At 33.2% G+C, this 27,476-nt stretch overlaps 3 protein-coding genes across 3 annotated transcripts; 1 reads left to right on the forward strand and 2 right to left on the reverse strand.

The window, feature by feature from the left end:
• Nucleotides 1-7,600: 7,600 nt before the first annotated feature.
• On the reverse strand, nt 7,601-11,397 carry LOC145564792 (protein ASPARTIC PROTEASE IN GUARD CELL 1-like). The gene is made up of 3 exons (XM_081624991.1): nt 10,938-11,397; nt 7,850-8,314; nt 7,601-7,791 (listed from the first exon to the last, which is right to left on the reverse strand). Exons 1-3 carry the CDS (start codon nt 11,395-11,397, stop codon nt 7,601-7,603), a joined length of 1,116 nt encoding a protein of 371 aa, XP_081481117.1.
• An 8,579-nt stretch (nt 11,398-19,976) lies between these two features.
• On the forward strand, nt 19,977-22,418 carry LOC145564793 (aspartic proteinase nepenthesin-2-like). The gene is made up of 2 exons (XM_081624992.1): nt 19,977-20,346; nt 21,766-22,418. The coding sequence occupies exons 1-2, from the start codon at nt 19,977-19,979 to the stop codon at nt 22,416-22,418; spliced, it is 1,023 nt and encodes a 340-aa protein (XP_081481118.1).
• A 2,884-nt stretch (nt 22,419-25,302) lies between these two features.
• LOC145564794 (zinc finger BED domain-containing protein RICESLEEPER 2-like) lies at nt 25,303-26,961 on the reverse strand. The gene has a single exon (XM_081624993.1). The coding sequence runs from the start codon at nt 26,959-26,961 to the stop codon at nt 25,303-25,305; it is 1,659 nt and encodes a 552-aa protein (XP_081481119.1).
• Nucleotides 26,962-27,476: the final 515 nt, after the last annotated feature.

Genomic DNA, 27,476 nt, shown 5'->3' on the forward strand with positions numbered 1-27,476 from the left:
GCTGCATCCAAAGATGAAATCTTGGACAATCTCCGACTCGGGTTTGAATGTGATAGCATCAGTAGCCAAGGGACCATAAGCAACAGTCGCATTCTCATAAGTGGCCATGAACGCGCAAGGAGGTCGTTTCCCTTTGCATCCTATAATGTTAACATAACTAGTGTTGCATTTCACATCATCACACGGTACATGTTTTTAAGTAGAGGACTCACTATAGTTATAGTACACAAATTCATTCTGTTTTGCTTGCTTGGCGCATTGGATCCATACAATATCACTCGATGTGTCGAAGATACCATACACTCGTTGCTCTGGACTACCCAAGTACATGTCTACTACGTGATGACCCGCATCCCTTTGAAATGAAACCTCTCCTTGCTTGTTTTGTGTATATTTTGTTATGAGCCACTCCATGTATTGGCTTCGGTTTAGAGTGACATTTTTCGTTGTTGATATGTTGTTTGCTTTGAGTATTTCGGTATAAAATGGAGAACGAGTAGAGGTTGGTGGGATTAGAGGTGCAGTTAAGCCTTTGCTAGGAGAAGAGGCCGAAGCCAAAGAGACAACCAAAAAGATGGTGCTAAGGAAAATTTTGGTGAACATGTTGAGGAAAACAAATATCATATGTGATACTTGAATGAATTATGATTTATGAATGTAATTACATTTATAAGGACTTCGTTACTAATTTTCCACATGTGTGTTTTTACATGTTATGAACATTTACATATTTAATGCATGATTGTTATGATATTGTTTTTATAGTCTTATTCCATGTTTGATATGGTAATAAATGGAAATGTGATCAATATTAATTTTAGGCCTAGTGAATCTGTGAATGTAATTACATTACATTGTTTGACTTAAGTTAAATGTAACGCGTGCTTGACTATATGTTATGACATTATTGGTGTAATTAATCTGAATTCATATTTAATTTAATATGGTAATCCATCCATTCCTAAAGATTGTTACGTAGTGGGAGGCAATGGATTGGAGGTGGGTTGGGTGATGATTCATCTGACTCCATCCACCAATGTTTCATCCGTCACCCAATCCATTCATTACCTAATTTACCTTCATCCACATTTGATCCATCCATCATCCATGGAAATCGGGTGATAATTTAGGTGAAATAAAATATATAAACGCAATTTTGCACTTTCATAATTAAATTCAAGATTTGAAAAAAAAAAGTGAACTAATTAAACTTTGATATATCCTTCTAATACTTGCTCCTTTTTACTAAGGTTAAAACTTAAAATACATGTCAATTCCTAACATTTCAAATAGACATTAAATTATTATACAATGATGTTTATTTAAAATATATATATTTAATGGTTAGATGGATGGGTCGGGTGATGAATTAGATGTATCATCACCCGAATCCGTCAACCTACCCATCCATCATCCATCCGTCATCCGGTTAAACTCAGGGTTGGATGATATTGCCACCCCGATAACATTTGGTGATTTTATGTGGTTATTCATGAAAATAAGATATATAGTGGAAAACAATGATTTGGTCTCATATATCAAGTAATCCATGTTAAGGTAGTTAGTCAATGTTGGAAATAATAGGAACATTTACATTTTTTTTTTTGAGGAAAAACGTTAGGATGAAATATATTAATGTAAATCGGCTTCTGCCAAAGCAATAAGGTTTTGCAGAAAAAAGTCCATACAAACACGTTCTAAATTACCCTGAGTATCCCACCTTTTTTTTTTTTTGACGGGAAAGTATCCCACCTTGCTACAAGGTGAGCTACGGAATTTCCCACCCTTTTTACATGAGATATGCTAAAGTTGTCAAAACTTGTAGCAAGCTTGAAAATATCATCATACACAAGACACAAAGGAGCAAAACCTGACATTTGGTTTCTCACTCTATTACAAGCATTCCAAGAATCTGATTCCACCCAAATGCTACGATAGCCAAGGCGTAAAGCCACTTGAAGAACGTACCTGATAGCAGCAGCTTCAGCTTGTTCAACACCCCAAACACCATTAATTCTTCGAGCAGCAGCAAACACCAATCCCCCATTGCAATCCCTCGCTACAGCTCCTAGCCCAACATAAGATGTTGAAGCTAAATGGGCATCAACGTTAATTTTCAGCACACCTTCGGGCCGGGGGGTCGAAACCAGCTAGATGTCATTGGCTTGTTACATAGCTGAGCCTTGGGAAACACTTTCCCCGCATAGTTCTTGTAATCCTTAGCCTTCCTTGACAAAGCTCCGGGCCATTATAATCCCATCTAATGATATTTGCTCAAAAACCCACTTGTTCCTGCATAACCAGATCGACAACATTATAGCCAACAAATTGCCCATCTGAACTTTATCAATCTTGCTCGCCAACCACAGCAGAGTAGCCTTGAAAGACGATTTCGGGGCACCATCAATCAAGCTCTCAAAATCACTAGCAGCCAATACAACCCTTGCTGACTGACGTTCAAATAATACATGGTGAATTGATTCAACCTTATTGAAATAGGAACATATGTTGTGATATGATATTATGAAAATAATATCATATGAGATATTACTATATTATTGTGAAAAGATATATGTCATATATTATGATAGATTTAAAAAGTTAAGATAATTAGAAATATTAGGGTTAGATATTCATATTGTCTATATATATTGTAATGTGGTCAAATTGTTTTTTTTTTTATATTATGATAGATTTAGAAAGTTAGGATAATTAGGAATATTAGGGTTAGATATTCATATTGTCTATATATTCATATTCCTATCTCAATAAACCTCCACTCCACAACAATTGCAGAGCTCGTCACCTGTAATGTGACGTTTGAACAGAACCTCCGTTACTGCCATACTCCCCCTACAAGCCTTGCAAAGAAAATGGTTTAGCTTTGGTTGGCGGTCAGGGCACCAAACCAGCTTCCACACCTTCTCATCCTCTTCCGCATTCCCATTCTCACCCTCAGGTAGATGCCCCAAACGACCCCACCAATAGCCAGATTTAACGCTGTATTCCCCATTTTTTGCAGGCCACTAGAAAATTGAATCATCTTGCATTGTCACCGATGTAGGGAGCTGTAAAATTTTCTCACAGTCAGAAAGTGAGAAGGTTTCTCTAAGAGTGTCAAGATTCCACTCTCCACTGCCCTGGTGCAACAAGTCTGCCACGATCAGATCAAGGTCATAATGAATTCCATGAGAAGGAACAGCAGAACTCGGCTTTCCAGGTAACCAAGCATCCAGCCAAACTCGAACATTCCGACCATTTCACACTCTCAAAGATTTGGACCCCCAAAGGCTTCTCCAAGAGTAGCTCGGATCAAAGCCCCTAAGAGCATCAAGGAAAGTCCCATTTTTAAAATATCGAGCTTTTAACAGAGAGTGAAGAAGAGAGTTCGGATTAGTATGCAGCCGCCATACTTGCTTTGCAAGGAGTGCTTGGTTGAAAATTTTCAAATTACGAAAACCCATGCTTTGCAAGGAACATTTACATTGGGATTTGGGATTAAGTAATTTTTTTTTTTTGAACAGAATTAATTTGCTTTCGGCATAGGTAAATTATTTTAGTAGGTAGAATTAATTGCATAGAAAGTCGTATGTATGAGGGAAAATATCTTAAAAAATTGTTTTAATCTAGGATATAATTAAAACATAACCACCAAAAGAGAACACCCAATATAACTAACGTAATTATCTTTTTAGGAACGGATGGAGTAATAAAAATGTTTAAGCAAAAACAAATTATGGGTCTGTTCACTTCAACTTAATTTCAGTTCAGTTTAATTTAGTTCAACTCCTAATCTCCTCCTCTCATAAAATATTCATTTTAATTCATTTCAGTTCAACTCAATTCAGTAAATGTGAATAAGCCATATGTTTTGATTGACACACAAAAGTAAATATAAGGAAGTGAGGATTCAATAGATCGAGTTATAACTTCCCACAAAACATGAGAGTACTCACACATTACGATAATATATTATTAATATTATATTAAGTATTAATTCATATAAAAACGAAAGTTAAAAAGGAGTAGGGCACTTGATCTTATCAAAATACAAGAGTCCCTTATTAGGATCATACCCAACGTTAAAATCAAGAAGTGGCTGACTTCCAAGGATGGATATGGTGTTGTTCTGTCTAGGGGTGCTTATGATGCGAGTCGAGCTCGAGTATCACTAAGCTCGACTCGAACTCGATAGCCAAAATCTAAGCTCGACTCGAGCTCGAAAACTCGCGAGCTTCAAAACTGAAGCTCGAACTCGACTCGATTGGCAATTAGTCGAGCTCGAACTCGGCTCGATTGAAGCTCGAACTCGGCTCGAATGAAACTCGAACTCGGCTCGAATGAAAATCGAGCCACTTAATTTATATATAAGTAATTAATATAGCACCTGAAAAAATATCTAAATATCTAATAGCATATAACATTACATAATTGTCTTAAAATCTCCCAAATTCCACAAAATTCATACATAAACATAGAATTATTATACAGTTGCTCGTTGAAAACTTGACATCCCCATGATCTATGAAATTTTCATGTTGTCAATTCCACTTGTAGGTACTGAAATGATGATTTCCTTTGGTTGACCATCATCTTTATTCTGCAATAACAAGGTTTAAGTGGTTACTTTTTTTTAATAAAAATAAACTTATATAAAAATATTAAAAATAACATACAAGTAAATAATAGGCAACATACCTTGTTTTTTCTTTTCACTCCATGGAGGGATCTACACCAATCACCTGTGCATATTAACATTTGCACTGTTTCAGGGGCAAGTGAAGCTCTATAGGGATCTATCACACGACCCCCGGCACTAAATGTAGCCTCCGAAGCAACGGTGGTTATAGGAACGGCTAATATAGTTGCTGCCACCTTAGATAAAGTAGGAAATCTCATGTATTTTTCTTTCCACCAATTCAAAGCATCAAACTTGGAATCTTGAGTGATATAAAGCCCCTCGTCAAGATATATATCAAGTTCTGATTTATGAGGCTCCTCTCTTTGACCACTCCGAACTACTTGCAAAAGCTCAAACAACCCACTTGATGATGATGAACCATCCCCTCCAACATTTGAAGCTAAATCACATTCTGCACTTTCTTCACCAGTAAGACCACCAGAATTGATCGTCACAAATTCATCATAAAGTAGATACAAAGTACTCTTTACCTTATTAATGTTCTCTCGAGCTACTTCTACGGGAAACAATTGGGGGAATGTAACCTCTATCACCTTCATTTTCAATCTAGGGTCTAACACAGCTCCTAGTGACATTAACAAATTGCATTCGCCCCAATATTTGTCAAATCTTTGTTTCATGTTTTCAACCATATTTTTCACAAAAACATCATGGGACATAATTTTTCTGTCCAACAACACTTTTATTCTATGAACCTCACTAAGAAATAAGTTACAAGTTGGATATTCAGAACCAGATATAATATTGGTTGTATCTTTAAACACTTTTAAAACCTCAAGTAATTTTTCAATTTTTTCCCACTCGTCATCATCAGGACAACAATCATAATTATGTTCATGTAAAGCATATCTAGGAAATACCTTTTTGAACTTGATAGCACAATCAAGCATGTCATACGTTGAGTTCCATCTAGTCTTGCATTCAAGAACTAATTTTCGCTCTTTCACGTTGTATTGGCTAACAAGCTCACCAAAACGTTTCAATCGTGCTTCACTTGAATTCAAGAAATCAATTGTTGAGTGGACTTTTTCAATGATGTCTTGCACTTGTTCAAGACCGTGTTGAACCATGATGTTAAGGATGTGGGCACAACAACGCATATGAAATAACTTCCCATTGCATAAGAGCCTCCCATTTGATGCAAAATTGTCCTTCAAAATACGAATGCAAGAATCATTTGCACTTGCATTGTCCACCGAGATTGAAAAAACCTATCATGATACAAAAGTAAAAAAGTTTCCACAATTAGATAATATAAAAAAAAAGCCCAAAATTAAAATAAATAGAAAACTAAGTACAAAAGCAACTTACTTTGTCTTCAATTTCACACTCTTGTAAACATGTTAAAATGCAATCTGCTATGTTGGCACCTTTGCGTGGTGGAGGTAAGTGAACAAAGTTGAGCACTCTCTTTTGAAGTTTCCAATCCATATCCACAAAATGACCCGTTAGAACCATGTATTCAATTTTTTGTGGCTTTGATTTCCACAAAGTAGTTAAAGAGATTCTATCCACCTTTTTCAACAATGCTTTCAGCTTTTTTTTTTCAAATTCATAAACTTTAAAAGAGTCTAATCTTATAGTGTGACGAGACACACTAGTGTATTGCGGTATCCCAATTTTCATCATCAAGTTAAACCCTTCTTCTTCCACCGTTGTGAAAGGATGCTCATGCATTGTGATCCAATGAGCCATTCCTTCCCGCATTCTCATCATGTCAAATTTACCGTTATGCAAAGCAGGAATTAATCCAGATTCGTTTTCCCCAGTACTTTTATCAGAAGGTAAAAAATTGATTAGTTTTTGTTGTTTCAAGTGTTCTGCTTTTTTTAAACATGTTTCTAAATGGCGGTTCAAATGAGTAGTGCTTTTGGATTTAAGCAAAGAAAGAGGTGAGTTACAATACTTACACCTTACTTTCCATTTACCTTTAATAAGCTCTTCGTCATGAAAATCATCCCAAACTTTTGATCTTTTAGGTCTCTTATGAGATTGAAAAGGATTTTCAACCTCATCATCCTTTGATTTCTCCATTGGGGATGGTTCATCGGCCTCTTCATCATAACCAAATCCATCAACTTCGACTGATGGCCTAACCACATTCCCTGAAGGTACAGTAGTTTGCTCTACTCTGGAAACACCAATGGGGGTGGATGACGCTTGTGGTCCACTAGAGGACTTTGACATGTCCTTCAAACAAAAAAGGGTGCGATTTTAATCAAATTAGAAGATCAATAAGTAGATCCAAACTCCAAAGGCACATGTATGTTGATGCAACAACTTTTAGCAAGCTATTCAATCATTTGAAACTAGAAATACAACAAAGTAGATAGTATCTCAAATCTCACAAAATCCCAAAATAACGTAAATCTGTACTTAAGAACACAATACAATGTAGAAAATATACAAACATAATCTAATCAAACTATATAATTCGTCAATTACCACAAAAAAAAAAAGAAGAAAAAAATCCAGAAATAATTTCCAATTACAAAGTAATTAAGCTAAAAACAGAGAAATAGATGAATTATACTGAATTACTGATGCATACCATGGTTATGTCGTCTCTTTTTTCTCGCCGGAGATTTTTGCTCGCCAGAGAATTCGCTTGAGTGCTTGACTGCCTGAGCTTGGAGGAGAGAGAGAGAAAGAGATAGTGATAGTCTGATAGAAGATTGTAGGTTGTAGCGGCTAATAATAGAGGAATGTGGAAATGTGGAATGAGGGTTTTGTGTTTAGGGTTAATTTTTTATTATTTAGTTTTTACTACTTTAAATCTTGACCGTTGAAGTGCTGGGATGAAAAAAAATCAACGGTTAATATTCTTTAAATTAAAGCTAAGACTTAATAAATTAAGAGAATAATTTTAAATTTTTTTTTAAAGTATATAAATATTTTTCAGAAATAAATGTAAGTTATATCGAGCTTCTCACGAGCTTTTCGAGTCGAGTAGTGGCTTGCTCGACTCGACTCGTTAGAGTCTCGAGTCGAGCTCGAGCTCGAGTCGAGCTTATTCGAGTCGAGTGTTGACCGAGTTTTGACCGAGTAGCTCACGAGTTGTCTCGTCTCATAAGCAGCCCTAGTTCTGTCTGTTAAGTATTATTAAACATTGCAAGGTGGAACTGGGTATCTTATACCACATATTACTCTCCTCAATCTCTAACAAATAATTCTCGAACTCAAATCGTATAACAGGCGGCCTCCCATCTACAAACTTTCCACTTTCATAACATATCTCAAAATATTTGTACTGGACCGGAGGACCAAACAATTGCACCATCTTCTTCTTCGTGGCCTCGAAAGCCACCGAGGTTAACCAAGTTGAGGTGGTGCCTGAGTCTATGATGAAGCCTCTTGTCCCGGAATCAGACATCTGGAATACTGATGGTGGCACATCTAACCTCTCATTATTCACTGTGATGGCAAGGAGTTCAATGAAATAATTATCATTGTTGAAGTTTCTAAACATTTTTACGGGTTGGCCTTGGATCCTTGCTTCAGGACCAAATAAGAGGACATTGATTTGACTTAGGTCACTTGATATGCAGTATGAAAACTTGGGGTCATCTGCGTTAAGTTGTCTTGGGAGAGAGTCTTCATTGTTGTTTGCAGCTGAATTTAATTAACACATTACGACGATTAAGAAAAATTAGTTGAATTTTTTTTAACAAAATTAAATTTTGTTTTTCAATGTATAAATTCAAATGTAAAGTTTGTATATAGAAAGACTATTCAATGGCTACAATAAAATTGTAGCTATTGTAATTAGTTTTAATCTTGACCCTTTATTTTTAATGATCAATCTTGTCCATCCATCCATTTAACTTAATAAAAAATTAAATTTTTAAAAAATAATAATAAAATAAAAAAAGCTAGATTGATTAAAATAATAATTTAAAAAAAAAAACAGTTTTTTGATCGGTTTCTGAAACTAAACTTTGCCATTAACGTCTATACCATCCATTTCTAAGTTCAAAGGATTCTCCAATCCATTAAAAACCAATATTTAATTTTAGTTTATCAACAATAACTATACTCGGTATGTAGTACTCTAGTCTCTACATTATTACAAAATCCTTACAAAAATCAATCATCCTCCATGATGCATAAAAAAAAAAAAAACAAAGGCGAAGAAGATGAAGATAATCAATGTAAGATATGTCAATCTCTAATTTATAGAAACCAATTATTTGAAGAAAAAAAAGAAAAATTAAAAATCATCCAATAAGATAAATACCATAGCCCATAGGTTTTATCATGTGATCAGATTTTACAGTATTAATAGAAGTTGAAATCTTTTTCGTATCAGTTTTTTAATTCGAAATCTTATAACTAATTGTAATTTTTTTTGGATACGGATGTTCTTATATTTTGATTAAATGTTCTACATAGATTTTTTTATATAGAAATTGACTTTTTATTATATTTTAAGTCAACTAGATGGGTAGGATGAATTTTATAAATTGGAGGGCTAAGATTCACTTAGTTACAATGGCCACAATTTTATTGTAGCCATTTGAAAATTGTCCTTGTATATAGTGTTCAAAGTCAAAATATATATGTTAACTAATATGAAATGGAAAAATAAAAATAAATTCACACGTGTTATTCGTTCAAAATAAACACAATACACAATATTAATAGTACTCAAATAAAATAAGGCCATGCTTGGTTCACCTTAATTAAGAACCATTTTTTTTATTTTTTTATTTTTTATGTCAAAGAGAGCATCTTTACTTACTTCAAATCATATTTGAAAAAATACGTTCAAATTAGATAAGACCTAAAAAATTAAGTTAAGATCATATGTTATTTTTGTATGTGCGATATTGATTTTAGTCGCTACATATTTTTAAATTTTGTAATGAAAAAATATTATGATAATTACATATTAATTTTATTTTGACAGAGATAATAACATATTAATAATAAATATACTTTGTACATACTATTTCGAATTTAACTAGACCTTTTTTTTAAAAAAATAGATAAGCATAAATATAAGGTTAAAGTTTGGGAGAGTCTACAGTACATGACGTGTAATGTTATGTACTGTAAATGCTGTGTATCGTTATGTATTAGTAAAAAAAAAAATTATCCCTTTTAGATTCTTGTAGATATATATTCCTTGTTTTTAGGCTTTTAGCTGGATGTTTCTTTTTATTAGGATCATGAAAAATATTAAAATAATATTAAAAGTTGATACAGAATTACTAATATGTAAAAGAAAATTTACTTTATTTTCTTTTTTCCCCTCCTTAGCGTGAGCATCTATTTTTATTTTATTTTTATTTTTTCTCTTTTTTATATCATTATGTTTACTTTGGGGGGATATCTTGACAGTTTACATTATTCATGGAGTTTTCAACAAATTTCTAGGTATAAGTCGTTTTTGTAGTAGTATGTAAGATATGATATGATAATTTCTTTTTCTTCCAAAACAAAAATATGTTGTAGAAAAGATATTGGATGGAAAAGATTTTATTGATCTCTAATTATTGACAAGTTGAGAATAATACAATTACAATGTATATATATATACGAGTAAATTTGACTGAATTGGTATATTAATATATAGAGCCGTAAAGTTTAAACCACACAAGATGATTCGAATTACATTAAGAAAAAACATACAAATATTAGATTTTAAAAAAGTTAAATAAATTTAGAAAATTTTTATTTGAAAAACTTTAATTAGTTGTACAGTGTAAAAAATATCTTGTTTTATTTAAATTAATATTGATGATATGAAACAAATATTAGCTTTTAAAATATATATATATAAAATAATTTTCAAAAGTTTTGATTAGTTGTACGATGTAAATAAATTGATGATATGAAAATATTTTTAATAAATTTAATTAAAAAAAATGGATGTAAAATATTTCAATTAAAAATATAAGAAAGAAAATATAAAAATATTAGTGGTACATAGCAGTACGCTGCTTTAGTAGTACATAGTAGTACATGACGTTTATTGTAGAATTTTCGTTAAAGTTTGGTCATATAAGATAATAAAATTAGATTTGATATGACAAAAAAATTTAAATCATATCAGAAAAAATAAGTTCAGATTTATTCTGATCGAAAAAAACCAGATCAGATGAGCAAAAATAGGACTTAATAATTGGTTTAAGGCTCAAAACCAGACACACCTAGGAAAAATCTGATATTTTTAATGCCTTTATGGTTCATTATTTACAATTTACATAAATAAGAATTAGAGAGCACGTACCTATAATCCCGGGGAATTTGTTGGAGTCAGTATAACTGCATCCAAAACTGAATTGTACCAATGTCTGAACATAACCGATTCTAAATGTGGTGTCATCCATAGAAAGATATCCGGTAGCCCAATCTCCACCTGTATACGTAATATCAAATATACACCCTTCTGTTTTATCGCAACCTTTGATATACCGTTTGTTAGTGTTACACTTTTGCTGGTCACTACATCTTACAATACGATAGCTAGCTGATTGTGTTTGGTTAAAGTAATAGAATCCTGCTTTTTCTATAGGTTGATTGCATTTGAACCATGACAAACTACTTCCTGTGTCGAAGAAGCCATACACAATTTGCAGTGGATTACCCATAAAAATTTGTACCACATGTACACGTAATTCTTGTATATAATCTACCTCACTCACTTCGTTTGGGGAAGATGATGATAGTTTCGAAAGATACCATGTCATGTAATGGTTTCGATCTAAGGTTATGTTCGTTTTAGTTGATGGGATGGTGATGTTGTTGGCTTCAAGTACTTGAGTGTAGAGTGGTGATTCGGGAGATAAGGGTGGGATTAATGGTGCAATTAAGCCTTTAGTAAAAGGGGGAAAGGAAGCTAAATAGATGATTGATAATATGGTGAAAGACAGAATGTTGGAAAGCATTTTGATGTTAAGAAAAATTGCTAAAATTATTGCTGGTTGAATATGAAAATCAAATGAATAAAAAAAAACTTTAAGAGCATATTGTGAAAACTTGGCTTTTATTATACATATATACACTAGTTAATGATCACTTATAGTAATAATTAAAATGGATAGATTCAATTCATTTAATAATTATTTTTTTCTCAAAAGAATATATGAAACTATGGGAATCGATAAAAGAGGAAAGAAATCAAGAATATTTATTTCAAAAGATCATCAAGCCATTTATGTGGAGATAAGTAAGATCATCACAACTATTAAGAATCGTTGGATTGTCTCTCCTACCAACAATAAGGATGCATTGTGCTACAATAAAGTCATTGATAGTTAGATGTTTATTTTGTAGTGATAATGCAAGATCAATTTTTTTTTTTTTTTTAGAATTTTTTTTTATTCGATATGTCATGTATCTATAATTTTATTCAAATTTCTTTCGTATATGTCGTATAACTTTTCACTAATGACTTAATTTTATCGTATTGATAAACATTAATTAAATTAAGTTTGTTTAGAATTGAACCGAAAATCTCCCATTCCAAATGTAAAGAATTGAAATTTAAAATCAAAATATTGTTCTTCATTATTCTTTAATGATTTAAAACCATCTGCAATCCACCCACCATCACCATCACCTACACCCCTAAACCCATCTCCTACACCCACTATCACCACCGCCATACTCACCTCCAACACCCATCCCACCACCACAAACCCATATTCCACGAAAATAATTCACTCTTAGAAACCCACAAAATTAAAACCATCGCCATAAACCTAGAAACCCACAAAAACTACCCGAGCAATTAAACCCATGAAACCACCTCAACGCTCTTCGAAAATTGTTTTGACGCACCGACACCCACCCTATAAACCCAAAAAGTCAGATCCGGCCATGAACAATACCCTACAAACCCACATAACCCAAGAAATCCCCCACAAAGTCACATTTTAATAAGGTATAAAAATAATAAATCAAAAAAATTAAAATTAAAATATTGTTCTACATTATTCTTCAATGATTTACAAACCATTTGCGACCCACCCACCATCACCACCGCCTTACTCGCCTCCAACACCGACCTATCCCACCACCACGAACCCATATTCCACGACGAAATTCACACTCAAAAACCCACAAAATTAAAACCATCGCCATAAACCCAGAAGCCCACAAAAACTACCCCCGCAAAACCCATACAACCACCCCTAAAGCTATGTTTCGGTCAAAGGATAACACTTAAAGATACGAAGGGAGTACTTTTAATAATTTTTGAAATTCATCAAGTTTAATCGTAATTTTGAATGTGTACACCTAAATTATTAGTTGTAATAATGTTTCAAAGTATATTATTCGGTTTCATTATATGTGCTTAGTGTCTTCAAACCCATCAGAAAAATTTAGGCAGCACCGTACCATAACTTACTTAACCTCGGAAGCTTACGTTGCCATGAAGAATAAGATGGTGCAGTTACATGGTCTTCCAACCAAGTTCAAGCTAAGCAATTCGAAATTTGTTACGACATTAGTACGTAGGTTTGTATTTTTTGAAAGGAAGCCTATAATTGGACTTGAATTTCTGAATGGTTTAGTTTATGAGATCGAGGAGGGTAAATTATGGAGAACAATGGGCAACAACAATATATACTTTGGTTTGTTAATAGTACTCGAGGACGTTGAGGTTTCGGTTCAATTCTGAACAAACTTAATTTTTATAATGTTTTAATTATCATTGTGGTAAAATTAAGTCATTAGTAAAAAGATATATCACATACATAAAAGAAATTTGAAAAAAAAAACGTATGAGTAGATACATAACATATTGAATAAAATAAAAAATTTCTTCGTTAAAAAAATACTATTGTTGGGTGGATGTTGCACAATCACTGCAAAAATAAACATCTGATTATATTATCAATAACTTTATCGTAATATAATGCATCCTTGTTGGTTGGAGAGACAATCCAACGATTGTTTGTAGTCGGGATGATTTTTATCTGATCTAATCATTCATCTTAATTATTGTATTTATAAAATTGATAACATTTTTAACGCCGCATAATTTTTCACCAACGCATTAATTTCATAGCAATCCATTACAATTATTATCTCGGATTTCAAAGTAAGAAAAGTTTCCCTCGAAAATAGGAGGAGACAAATTGTTTTCATAAATAGATTGAAAACCCTTTCTTTGAGGTAGAAAATTTTCTTTAAAAGAAGTATTATTATTCACCTAGAAAAGCAAAAGAAATCCCCAAAAAACTCTTGAGAAACAAATATTAGAGCTTTTCACCGGTAAAAATCGATAAAAAAAACCCTTCTAAACTCAATAATGGGAGTGGGTTTAAGAGAGAGGAAAGAGAAGAGAGTTTGTGTAATATTTTTTTATGGTGACCTGTAATATATCAACCTAGCTAAACATAACTTAATTTAAATGTGACGTTAATTTTATTTTATTTTATTTATTTATTTAATTTTTTTTTTTTGGTGTTTAGAGAGCCACAAAGAGCGGGGTGAAAGTTGATCCCAATATCTCCCGGAATCGGAAAGAAAACTCTAACCACTTGAGCAATCTCTCACTCTCAACGTGACATCATGTTTGATTGCCTTGTTTAGTATGAATTAGTCTTATACATATGCAATGATTTCAATTATTAATTACTTCATTATTTTTTTTCAATATTGTTACATAGAGGCATTTTTGACAGAAAAATAAACATATTTCTCCCGTTCATTTTTACTTGACCCGCTTTGACTTTTACACTATTCACTACCCCTCCTTTGACCGTCTTTTGTGAATAATATATGTAAGGAATAACATATTCATATTAGATCTTTTTGTATTCGTCTCTTTAAGTACTATTATAATACTCCGTTACACATTAGTTGCAATTTTTCCAAAACGGGGTGCTACACATTAGTTACAATTTTTTTTTTCTTTCTATTTTAGTAAGTTTTTTAAAATGAACAAAAATACCCTTACTAAAATCTCATAAACACAAATAACTACCTAAATCAGATAGATTTCATCAAAGTCCTAATCTAACTCATTATTTCACCTAATTTAACTCATCTAGTTAAAACAATTCAATTCAAAGATTCATTCAATCCCACGAAATTGTAAGAACACCCAACACCCCTTTCTCAACGTTGTCGTCGCCTCTGCATCTAACCGCCACCGTCAACATCGTCACTGCATTTACCACCACCATCAATGTCTTTGCTGCTCATCACCATATTCAAAGTCGTTTCCTCAGTGTTCCTTTCTCTCCCTCTTCTCGTTTTTTATTTTTTTTTTATTTTAGTTGTTCAGATTTGATAGTTTGAGGGGTGAATGGGCTAGTTTGGGGTGGTTTTGGTGTGGTTCAAGGTGAGAAAGGATAGTTTTGGGTTGGTTTAGGGTGAGTGTGGGTTGTTTTGGGGCTGAGTGAGGGTGGTTGTTTTGGGGTGGTCTATGGGGTGTGTTGTTTTGGGGTGGTTCGGCTGAGAGGGGCTTGGTTTCGGTGTGGTTCGAGTTGAGAGGAGGTGGTTTCGGTGTGGTTTGGGATTTCGAGGTTGTTCGGGCTAAGAGGGTTGGTTTTGGGGTTGTTCGAGGTGCGTGTGGGTGATTTTTGGGTGGTTCAGACTGAGAATGGGTGGTTTGGGCTGAGAGAGAGGGTGGTTTAAGGCTGCTGTTGGGCGGTTGGGCGACGGTTGTGGGGTGGCTACTGTTGGTGGTGCCGGCGTGGTGGTATTCAATTTACTACCACTAGTGGAAAAAGGCTATCCGTAACGGGCAAAAAGAGTCTATCCGTAACGGGCAGTGGGCGTTACGTATACTGCCGTTACGGATAGACAATGTTATTCGTAACGGGCAGTGTCCGTTACGAATAACCCACTATTCGTAACGGGCAAAACAAATGCCCGTTACGAATAACGGGTTATTCGTAACGGGCGAAAAATCCGCCTGCTACGAATAACCCGTTATTCGTAACGGGCATTTGTTTTGCCCGTTACGAATAGTGTTTGATGCAATTAAAAAAAAAATCCAGCACGTGCTAGCACATGCTGGATCATTTTATCAAATAATGAGATACATTTTTTTTTACAAAGTATAATACACATTAAATACGAAGTATACAATAAGCAATAATTTGTTCATTATCACTTCAAAATATATCAAATTGCTCATATAATGTCGCAAGTTTACATCTTTAGATTAAGACAAATATAAGATTTAAATCATGATAAAATAGCAAAAACAAAGCATAATTGTAATAATAATAAAACAAGTTTTGTCTATATTAGTATTGAATAATTTAGATCTTCAACAAATTTTCAAAGTTGCTGGAAATTGTCCCGTTGAAACTCGTCAATGTCTGAAAATCTTAACATTTTGTGGTCTGATATGTTGATTCTTAAGCTCCCTTTTGTAGATATTATATGCTCCACCTTCAATAATTTCAACAAACCAAAAGTTAACATAATTGAAAAAAAAAATATCAACAAACCAAAATTAACATAATTGAAAAAAATAATAATAATAATATCAACAAACCAAAATTAACATAATTGAAAAAAAAAAATCAACAAACCAAAATAAACATAATTGAAAAAAAAAATAATAATATCAAAATTACCATCACCACCGCCGTACTCATGATTTCATCCATCCGACCACCACCGCCGTACACTTACCATCACCACCGCCGTACACTTCCAACAGCCATCCGACCACCACGAACCCAAATTTACACCCACGAAGCCAGAAACTGTTCGAAAACTGTTCTTCAAAAACAAACCCACAAAGCTCAGATTTACACCCACAAAAACAAACCCGCAAAACCCAGATCTACACCCACAAAAACAAACCCGCAAAACCCAGATCTACACCCACAAAAACAAACCCGCAAAACCCAGATTTACACCCACAAAAACTAACCTGCAAAACCCATGAAACCACCCCGACGCTCTTCAAAAACTGTTCTGACCCGTCAACACCCACCCTAAAAATTCAAAAAGTCGACATCCGGCCATGAACACCACCCTCACAAACCCACAAAACTCATGAAATCCCCCACAAAAAACTAATTTGAGAGTAAAGCAACGAATATTGAGGAATTTAAAAAGAAAAATGAGAAAGATTACCGTCGAAATAATGGTCGAGATGAGAGATGTATATGGAAGGAGAAATATTGGTCATGGCGCCGGTTTATTACCGTAAAAATGAGAGAAGTAGAGAGATAGAGTGAGCAAGAGAGAGAAAAGAGAGACAGAGAGTAGAGAGAGAAATAGAGAGTGGAAATGATAAGAGGAGAGAGGATAAAGAGGGGTGACGGCTGGAGAGCGAAAACCCTACTATCAATAACTAATGGGCTATGGGCTATTGGGCTCCTTTCCCAACAATTGGACTAAAGTATTCGTAACGGGCACAATATGCCTGTTACGAATAATATAGTATTCGTAACGGGCACAATATGCCTGTTACGAATAATATAGTATTCGTAACGGGCAATATTTTGCCCGTTACGAATGTTATATATTTGTAACGGGCAGTATCTTGCCCGTTACGAATATTATATATTTGTAACGGACTCTTATTTTGACCGTTACGGATGTATTTTATGTAACGGGCATACCTTTGCCCGTTACAAATAGCCTGTTACGAATGACAATTTTTCCACTAGTGTACCTCCGTTAAATGTTACTTCGTATGTGCAACTTTGGGGTATTATTTATGAGATATAAAATATTCCAAAGTTGCACATAACATTTAACGGAGGTAGTTTGACCGTCTATATATTTTTATTATATATTTATATAAGCTATAAAAAGTTTATATTAAGAAACTATACATTAAAATAGACCCAACAACATTTTACATGATTACATTGACTTTCATATAATAGCTAAAAAAGATGGTCAAAGTGAGATGTGTGAATAATGTAAAAAGTCAAGACGTTACGAGTAATTTGGGACGGAGGGAGTGCCTACACTTTCTCTCTCCTACCCTTAATTATCTATCCTTTAATTCATTAATCACCTATTATGAAATTTTGTCTTAAAATCTGTGTTATTGTGTCAAGGTGAAAATTGCAACTAACTTAAAACGGAGGTAGTATATAACTTTTATAATTTTTACCTATAAAGAATTGAAGTTATTAATTGTTAAAGTTTTGTATTGATAAGCGTAGTAAAAGAACCATATCAAGTAAAAAAAAAAAAAGAATTATTGTTTGGGGTCCAAATAACCTTATTTGGGCTGGTAAATTTTTGGCCCAAAAGTCCACAAAAGGATCTTTCCTTGCCTAAAGTCAAATTCCGTGCCTAAGTTCAAAGGGCAGTCCACTGCCACTTGGTCCAAATCAGCCCATGGCCAGAGCCTACGCATCTATAAGGTATAGTTACCCCAATCTAATATATATATATAAAGGGGAGTTTTTTCCCGAGTTTTTAGAAAGCCACGTAGGATCTAATTTTCTTAGCGTGCCATGTAGGATTATAAATCTTAGTAGTAGCCAATTAAATAAGAGATTATTAATTTGATTTAAATTAAATAATTCAAACGCCACGTAAGCAAAATTGGCAAATGAGATTTTTAAGTTTTAATTAATAAAATATTATCTTTTAATATTAGGAATTTTATCTAAATATATAACAAATTTTAACTCATAAATACAAAAAAAAAAAAAAAAAAAAAAATCAAACAAACCGTACATCGCACATGGGAGTTTTTTCCCGAGATTTTAGAGAGCCACGTAGGATCTAATTTTCTCAGCGCGCCACGTAGGATTATAAATCTTAGTAGTAGCCAATTAAATAAGAGATTATTAATTTAGAATTAAATAATTCAAATGCCACGTAAGCAAAATTGGCGAATGAGATTTTTAAGTTTAAATTAATTAAATATTAAACATTATCTTTTATTATTAGGAATTTTATCTAAATATATAACAAATTTTAGCTCATAAATAAAAAAAAATAAAAAAAAAATAAAAAAATCAAACAAACCGTGCATCGCACGGGCTTCATCTAGTTTATACCAAATAAGCTATTTACTCCCTTAGTTTTAATAAGTGTTATACTAATACGGTCGTATTTTAATAAGCGTTACATTTCCCTTTTTTTTTTTTTTTGGCAAAACCCTACGTTTTAACATTACAACATCTGTTTCATATTTTTGGCAACTTTGGATTATTTTATCTCACAAATAATACCTCAAACATGCAAAAAATATGTAACAGAGGTAGTTTATCTATCTCCTTCCATGGTCCCAGCCAAGCCCATTACTATTTTTATAATTTATTTCCTCTCACATTCATTACTTTTTAATAAACTATTAATCCCACTATCTTTGTTTTACAATTTTTTAATTCTCCAATTACCCCACTAACCTCTTATATTATTTAAATCAATTAAATTGCCTAAAACTATGTGCAGGTCAGATCAGAGTGTAACACTTATTAAAACATAAAGGGATTACAAAACAATCTCATATTTGTTACACTTGCATGCATTGAATTCTCTCCTTGAACTTCAATCACATGTACTGACTTAGGCATCGGATGGGTTTCCTCGAACACACCCCTGAAGTCAGTTAACGTGGTCTCTTGTGTAGGTGATCTTCGGCCTACTCTCATACAGACAGAACCCAGCCTTCCATTTACAAATAAAGGTCAAAATCTTAACCACATTGTTTCACTCCAAACATTTACAATTCAACAAAAATAAGTTAAGCTATACAATCATACCCACCATTATTTTCTTTGCTTTAATTAGCTTTTTTACTTGTATCCACATAATTGGCTGAGGATCTTTTGGGATAAATATTCTTGATTTTTCCCTCTTTTTTCGATTCCCATAATCTTATATTTCCTTGTGATAAAAACATAATTATTAAATGAATTGAATCTATCCATTTTAATTATTATAAGTGATCACTAACTAGTGTATATTTGTATCAATTAAATCCAAGTTTTCACAATATGCGCTTAAAGTTATTTTAAAAGAAAAACATTCATTTGATTTTCATATACAACCATCAATAATTGTAGCAATTTTTCTTAACATCAAAATGCTTTCCAACATTCTTTCATTCACCATATTATCAATCATCTATTTAGCCTCCTTTCCCCCTTTTACTAAAGGCTTAATTGCACCATTAATCCCACCCTTATCTCCCGAATCACCACTCTGCACTCAAATACTCGAAGCCAACAATATCATCCCATCAACTACAACAAACATAACCTTAGATCGAAACCATTACATGACATGGTATCTTTTGAATCTATCATCAACTTCCCCAAATGAAGTGAGTGAGGTAGATTATAAACAAGAATTACGTGCACATGTAGTAAAAATGCATATAGGTAATCCACGACAAATTGTGTATGGCTCCTTCGACACTGGAAGTAGTTTGTCATGGTTCAAATGCAATCAACCTATAGAAAAATCGGGATACTGGTGCTTTAACCAAACACAATCAGCTAGCTATCGTATTATAAGTTGTACTGACCAGCAAAAGTGTAACACTTGTAACAAACGATATATCAAAGGTTGCGACAAAACAGAAGAGTGTAGATTTGATATTACATATGCAGGTAGAGATTGGGCTAGCGGATATCTTTCTATGGATCAAAACACATTTAAAATCAAATATGTTAATACATTGATACATTTCAGGTTTGGATGCAGTTATGCTGACACCACCAAATTACCGGGGATTATAGGTACGTGTTCTCCAATTCTTATTTATATAAATTTAATTGTAAATAATGAACCAAAAAGGCATTACAAATATCAGATTTGTTGTAGGACCCAGGTTTTGAACCCCGGGGAAATGATTAAGCCCTATAATTGCTCATATGATCTGAATTTTCAAAACATATTTTTTCTGATCTGATCTAATTTTTTTCTGATAATATTAAATCTAATTTTATTATATTATATGGAAGACTATTCAATGGCTACAATAAAATTGTAGCTATTGTAATTAGTTCTATTCTTGGCCCTTTATTTTAAATGTTCAATCTTGTCCATTCATCAATTGACTTTAATTTTTAATAAGAAATGGAAAAAAAAAAACAGTTATACAGTTTCTAAAGCAAAAAACTGAACTTTGTCGCCATTAATGCATATACTTGCAATTTCTAAGTTTAAAGAAATCTCCCATCTCCATTAAAAATCAACATTTGATTATAGTTTATTAACAATACACCCAATCTACGGCATTATATATATTACAAGGTCCATAGATTTTGCATCAAATTTATCAAATAATGAATCATCCTCCATAAAAGAAAACCAGAAAAATCGAGGAATAAAGAAGATGATGAAAAATTGTGAGATTTGTCTCTAATTTTCAAGAAAACAATCCATTTCCATTAAAGATTAAAAAAATATTAATCATCAATAAGATAAATTAGAAATTTCATCCTTAGATCAAATTTTCTAGTATTAAAAAAGCTAAATTATTTTTATCTCTTTTTTTTTTTTTTTTTTTTTTTTAAGAGAGAAAAGAAATTTTTTTTTATCTCATTTTTTTTATAAGATGTATTTTAACGTCAACTAAACGGATGGATATGATGAATTTTATTAGTTGGAGGGTTGTGATTCACTCAGTTACAATGGCCACAATTTTATTGAAGTCATTTGAAAACTGTCCATAATTATCTTATTTCACTAAAATTTAACTTTATATTTACGCTTATCTACAAAGAAAAAGTATCAAATAGGTCTTGTTAAATTCACAATAATATGTACAAAGTATATTTATTAATATGTAATTAGCATACGTTTTCCATTATAAATTTAAAGATATGTAGCGATTAAAAATCACTAACATAAAAATTATAACATATGATCTGAACTTAATTTTTCGGATCTTATTTGATTTGAAAGGTTCTATATTAAGGTGAACCAAATATTGCCTTATTTCAATACTATTAATATTTATTTTGTATTGCGTTATGAACAAATAACATGCACAATTTTTTTTTCTTTCGTTTCATATTAGGTGACATATTTTGACTTTCTAACACTATACACAAACTTTATGTTTAGAATTTATACGTTGACAAACATAATTTAAGTTTACAAATATATGTTTCAACTAATTTTTCTTAATCGTCGTAATGTGCTATTTTCAGGTGCAAACAACAATGAGGACTCTCTCCCAAAACAACTATACGCAGATGACCCCAAGTTTTCATACTGCATATCAAGTGACCTAAGTCAAATCAATGTCATCTTATTTGGTCCTGAAGCAAAGATCCAAGGCCAACCCGTAAAAATGTTTAGAAACATGTTCAATGATAATTATTTCATTGACCTCCTTGCAATCACAGTGAATAATGAGAGGTTAGATGTGTTACCATCAGTATTCCAAATGTCGGATTCCGGGACAAGAGGCTTCATCGTAGACTCAGGCTCCACCTCCACTTGGTTAACCTCGGTGGCTTTCGAGGCTATGAAAAAGAAGATGGTGCAAATGTTTGGTCCTCCTATCCAGTACACGGTCCAAGGTAGCATACATTTTGAGATATGTTATGAAAGTAGAAAGTTTGTAGATAGGAGGCCGCCTGTAATAGGATTTCAGTTCGTGAATTATTTGTTAGAGATTGAGGAGAGTAATATGTGGTATAAGATACCCGATTCCACTTTGCAATGTTTAATAATACTTGATGGAAAGAACGACACCATATCCATCCTTGGAAGTTACCAACTTCTTGATGTTAATGTTGGGTATGATCCTAATAAGGGAGCCCTGTATTTTGATAAGATTAAGTGCCCTAATCCTTGATAACTTTCGATTTTATTTCGATTAATGTACTTCATATATATTAATAATATGTTAGTTGATTTTCCTTCAAAAAAAAATAAAAATAAATAAATAATATGTTAGTTGATTATCATCGTATTGTGTGAGTATTCTTTTAATTTGTCTTTTCCATGTTTTGTGGAAAGTTAAAATTCATGTGAAATCTCACTTCCTCCATATTTACTTTTGTGCATCAATCATCTATAATTTTGACTTTTACCACAAAAAATCATAAAATCTTTTTAATTTTACCACCAAAACTTCTCAAACTTTTATTTTACCACAAAAAAACAAAAATTCTAAAAATTAATTTTTACCACCTGTAAAAAAAACCATTAAATCTAACGGAATTTTAAATATTCTTCGTTTTTCGTTCCAAAAACAATGTTCTTTTAAGAGTTTTGGGGTCATTTTGGTCCTTTGAGACCGATTTGATGTCTGAATTGACAAGAAATATCGTAAATGTCTCATTTTGCATACTAAAAAAAGACCTCGAATTGCGTGAAACATGCAAATTAAGGCATTTACGATTTTTTTTTTGTCAATTCAATCTGACCTCAAATCGAGCAAGGCCAAAACAACCCCCAGCACCTCTAGTGAACATGTTTTTGCACTAAAATCGAAGATTTTTCTTTGTGAAGCATTAGATTTAATTGGTTTCTTGACGTCTGATTGTGAAAAACAATTTTTAGAATTTTTTGTGGTAAAATAAAACTTTTAGAAGTTTTAGTAGCTAAAAACAATTTCTTGATTTTTTTTTTGGTGATAAAAGTGTTGTATAGTTTCTTATAACATTTTAACTTTTATTAAGTAATTTATTACAATTTTTAATTAGGTAATTTTCACAAATTATGGGCTTTATATATATATATATATATATATATATATATATATATATATATATATATATATATATATATATATATATATATATATATATATATATATATATATTAGATTGTTGATTACTTATTTTTAGGAAATCAATACTTTTGTTACTAAATGATACATCAGGTATCCCATAATAATTTGGTTTGTCTTTTCAATCAAATCTTTTTAAATATCTATTAAAATATCTAACGTTAGTTTAGGAAATAAAAATAAAAAAAATCTTTTATTTTTTTTATTTTTGGCGACCATATAATGTCTTGAAGACCAAGTATTACACATCCTTGCTTGGGAATCAAGGTTCTTTAAACCTTGGAGACCAAGGGTCTTGTAACTAGTAAATATCTCTAATACAACCACAATAACAATCCTAATCCTAATTGGAATTGTAAAAGGTATGATCGATCTTTGTTTAATTATCTCCCTATATAAGCACCAACAATTCGTACCGTGCTTGTTAAATTAATGCATATTGAGGATGAAGAAGAAAGCGAAGACCGATTGTTGTTACCGTCCCTTTGAACTAATCACTGAGATACTCTCATGGCTACCTGCAAAGTCTCTGCTGCGATCTGCATGTGTCTCTTCACCGTGGTTTATGCTTACCAAAGATCCAAAGTTCATGAAGTTGCATCGCAGTCGATCCCTCGAAGCAAACCTGGAAACGTATTACGGCCTCTTCGAGTGCTCGAAATCCAAAGTCTACTCTTTTAGAGCTACATCCCAGCATCCCTATTACCATGCTTCGGAACTTTTTTATCCGAAAGACATCATCAAGCCTCGCACCATGGGAAGTGTTTTAGGCTCCTGCAATGGCCTAGTTTGTTTTCATTCATCAGCATTATCCTGTTACAAATCTTACAATAATAATCTAGGCCTGTTTCTCTACAATCCTGCCACTCGAGCCACTAGATTGATACCACCACTCGATTCCCCAATGAATTTATTGAAACGTGAAGTTGCATTCGGTTATGACAGTGTATCCGATGATTATAAGGTTTCAGCCATTTGTATAGAGAGGAATGATCCAAATGTCGAAAAAGCTCTACTATACAATTTGAAAACGGATGCCTGGGTAGGGGTGAAAGTTCGGTTTTCGATTTGGTTTTTTGCCCAAACCGAAACCGAACCACTTTAATTCGGTTTTTGTATTTTTGAAACCACACCTAACCACTTTACTTTAGAAACCGAACCAAACCAAACCATATTTATTTCGGTTTCATGACAAAAAACCGAACCAAACCATATTTTTTGGGCCTCATTTATTTGGGCAATAATCTGCAATTTTAGGCCTTTTGGACCTCATTCATCAACATAGCAGTACTGCAGTGCATAATAGAATTAACTTCTAATTCAACAAGTTTCAACAAGTTCTAAAACTTCTAATTCAACAAGTTTCAACTTAACAAAACCAAAAGTCCAAAACAAACAAACCAATCCAATCCATAACAATTTTTAACAACAAAGTAACAAAATCAAATCAACCAATCCATACAAACAAGTTTTAACAATAGAATTGAACAAGTTTTTAACATAATAGGATTAAGAGCAGCAATGCAGTCTGCAGCAAATGGCAGAACAGCATCACATCAATCTGCAGCACAGCAGCAGAACAACAACTCAGTCAGCAACACAGCAACTAGGCAAAATAGCAACTCAGTCAGCAACACGACAACACAGCAACTCAGCAAGTCAGCAACTCAGCAACACAGCAAAATAGAGGAACAACAGTCAGCAGTCAGTAGAAGCAGCAGAATAGCAATCAACAACCAGCAGTCAGCAGAAGAAGCACTCAGCAGTTTGCAAGTGAGCTTAATCATTCTACTATTTTGACCACTTCATCAATATTAGCATCACCAATTGCCATATTCTTCAAGTCTATCATAAATTCATAATTCAATAAATTCATAACATAATGGTGAAGCATAATTCAATATATATACATAATGAAAAATAATTAACTTTTATTTAGATGTTCTTATATATTACCTTCTTCAAGATGCTCAATTTCCTCTAAACATTCTTCAATACTTGGAAATGGTGAAGCATGTAACCAATTTTGAGCACAAACAAGACCTTCCACAACTCGAGGAGTTAAAGAGCTCCTAAACTGATCTAGAACCCTGCCACCAGTGCTGAATGCACTCTCAGAAGCTACTGTCGACACAGGGACAGCAAGAACATCACGAGCAATTCTGCCCACGGTAGGAAACCTTGAACAATTGAACTTCCACCAGCTCAATATGTCAAAATCATCGTTATCTTCCGCCGTATCCTCCTCCAAATATTTGTCTAACTCTATTTTTGCATCTCCATCTCTCTCACACTTGTGTTTCTTATACTTATTCTTCAAGACCTCAATCTTCTTATGTTTGGGAGACAATGGAATGTTATCGTCCTTACATGAAGACACTTCCTCCCTATTCCCATCACCAAATGAAGAAACACGATACTCCTCATACAAAGCATTCAAAGCTTCCTTCACATTCTTAATCAACTTTGATGCAACAATAGAATCATAAATTTCAGTTATCATCCACTCAACATAATCAAGCTTATAACGAGGATCAAGGACAACGGCAATAAAAATCAAGAGGTTTATTTTTTCTGGATCACCCCAATACTTTTCATATTTATCTTTCATTCTACAAGCCATAAGACACATATCCGGATCATCACTTGACACCAAATCATTCAAAAGTACAGCCACACTCACCAATTCATGACAAAACAGATTTGAAGTGACATATAAAGAGCCAGAGACATGCATGGTCAAATCATAAAAGGCTTGTAGAAATTCAGAAAATCTTCTCACATTGTTCCAATCATCAGCATCAGGGCTACCCTTACCTTCCCTCTCATTCAAATCAATTACATAGTGAGGGTCTTCCTCAGAATACCTCTCAAAAGCATCCTCAAGTTCAATAGCAGCATTCAACATCAAATAGGTGGAGTTCCACCTAGTGGGCACATCAAGACACAATCCCGTTTTTGTGTTGATTTTTTCATCAACGACACATTTTTTAAACCTTTGCAACCTAGCAGGAGATTGTTTGATAAACCTAACAGCATGCCTAACACATTGAACCGACTCATTAACAGTTTTCAACCCATCAGAAACAACCAAATTGACAATGTGTGCAACACAACGCATGTGAATGAAACGACCCTTAAGAACCCCAATTTTCCATCCATTCATTTTTCTTCTCATATACCCAATTGCAGTATCATTTGAGCAAACATTGTCAACAGTTATGCACATGACTTTTTCAAGCCCCCAATCAAGCAAACATTTTTCAATTTCTTTGCCAATATCATCACCCTTATGACTAGAAATAGGACAAAAATTCAGAATTCTTTTGTGTAATTTCCAGTCATTATCAATAAAGTGGACAGTCAAGCACATGTAATTGATTTGTTGTATAGAAGTCCATGTATCAGTGGTTAAAGAAACTCTTGAATTACACCTCTTTAACACATTTTTCAACTTTCGTTTTTCAGTCAAATAAGTTTCAAAACAGTCTTTGGCTATTGTAATTCGAGAAGGGACATTAAATCTAGGTTCCATTACATCACAAAAGTGTCTAAAACCTACACCTTCAACAAACTTAAATGGAAGTTCATCAATAATTACCATATACGACAAAGCTTTTCTAATACTACCAGCATCAAATTTGTGGTATGTCAACCCACTAGTACCACCGGCAGCACTTGGTACTTTAGCACTTTTGAATGAAAGCAGACTTTGTTTTGAATCTTTAGGGGTGTTAAAGGGTTACTTACGACATTGGTTAATATGAGCCCATAACACACTAGTGTCGTTTTTCTTTGCCCCGCACGTGTAGCTCATCCCACAATACTTGCAAGTTGCCTGCCTTCCAGAAGGTGAATCTTCTTTAATAAAATGCTCCCAGACTTTAGAGCGCTCTTTCATCCTCTTCCTTTTTGCATTGTCTTGTTTTTTCTTACTTGAGACTTGGTCAGTCTCATGTTCAAGTTCAGGCTCGTCAGGAATAGCACCCACATTGCTTGCCATTGGCCTAGGACATAAAAAACAGTAGCATAAAAAGACTAGCAGCAAAGCAGACTAGCACAGCAAGTCAACAAGTAGCACATCAATAGCAAAGCAGTAGCACAGCAATTAGGCAGTAA

The sequence above is a fragment of the Chenopodium album genome, chromosome 10, assembly GCF_948465745.1.
Source record: "Chenopodium album chromosome 10, dcCheAlbu1.1, whole genome shotgun sequence".
Lineage (NCBI taxonomy): Eukaryota > Viridiplantae > Streptophyta > Magnoliopsida > Caryophyllales > Amaranthaceae > Chenopodium > Chenopodium album.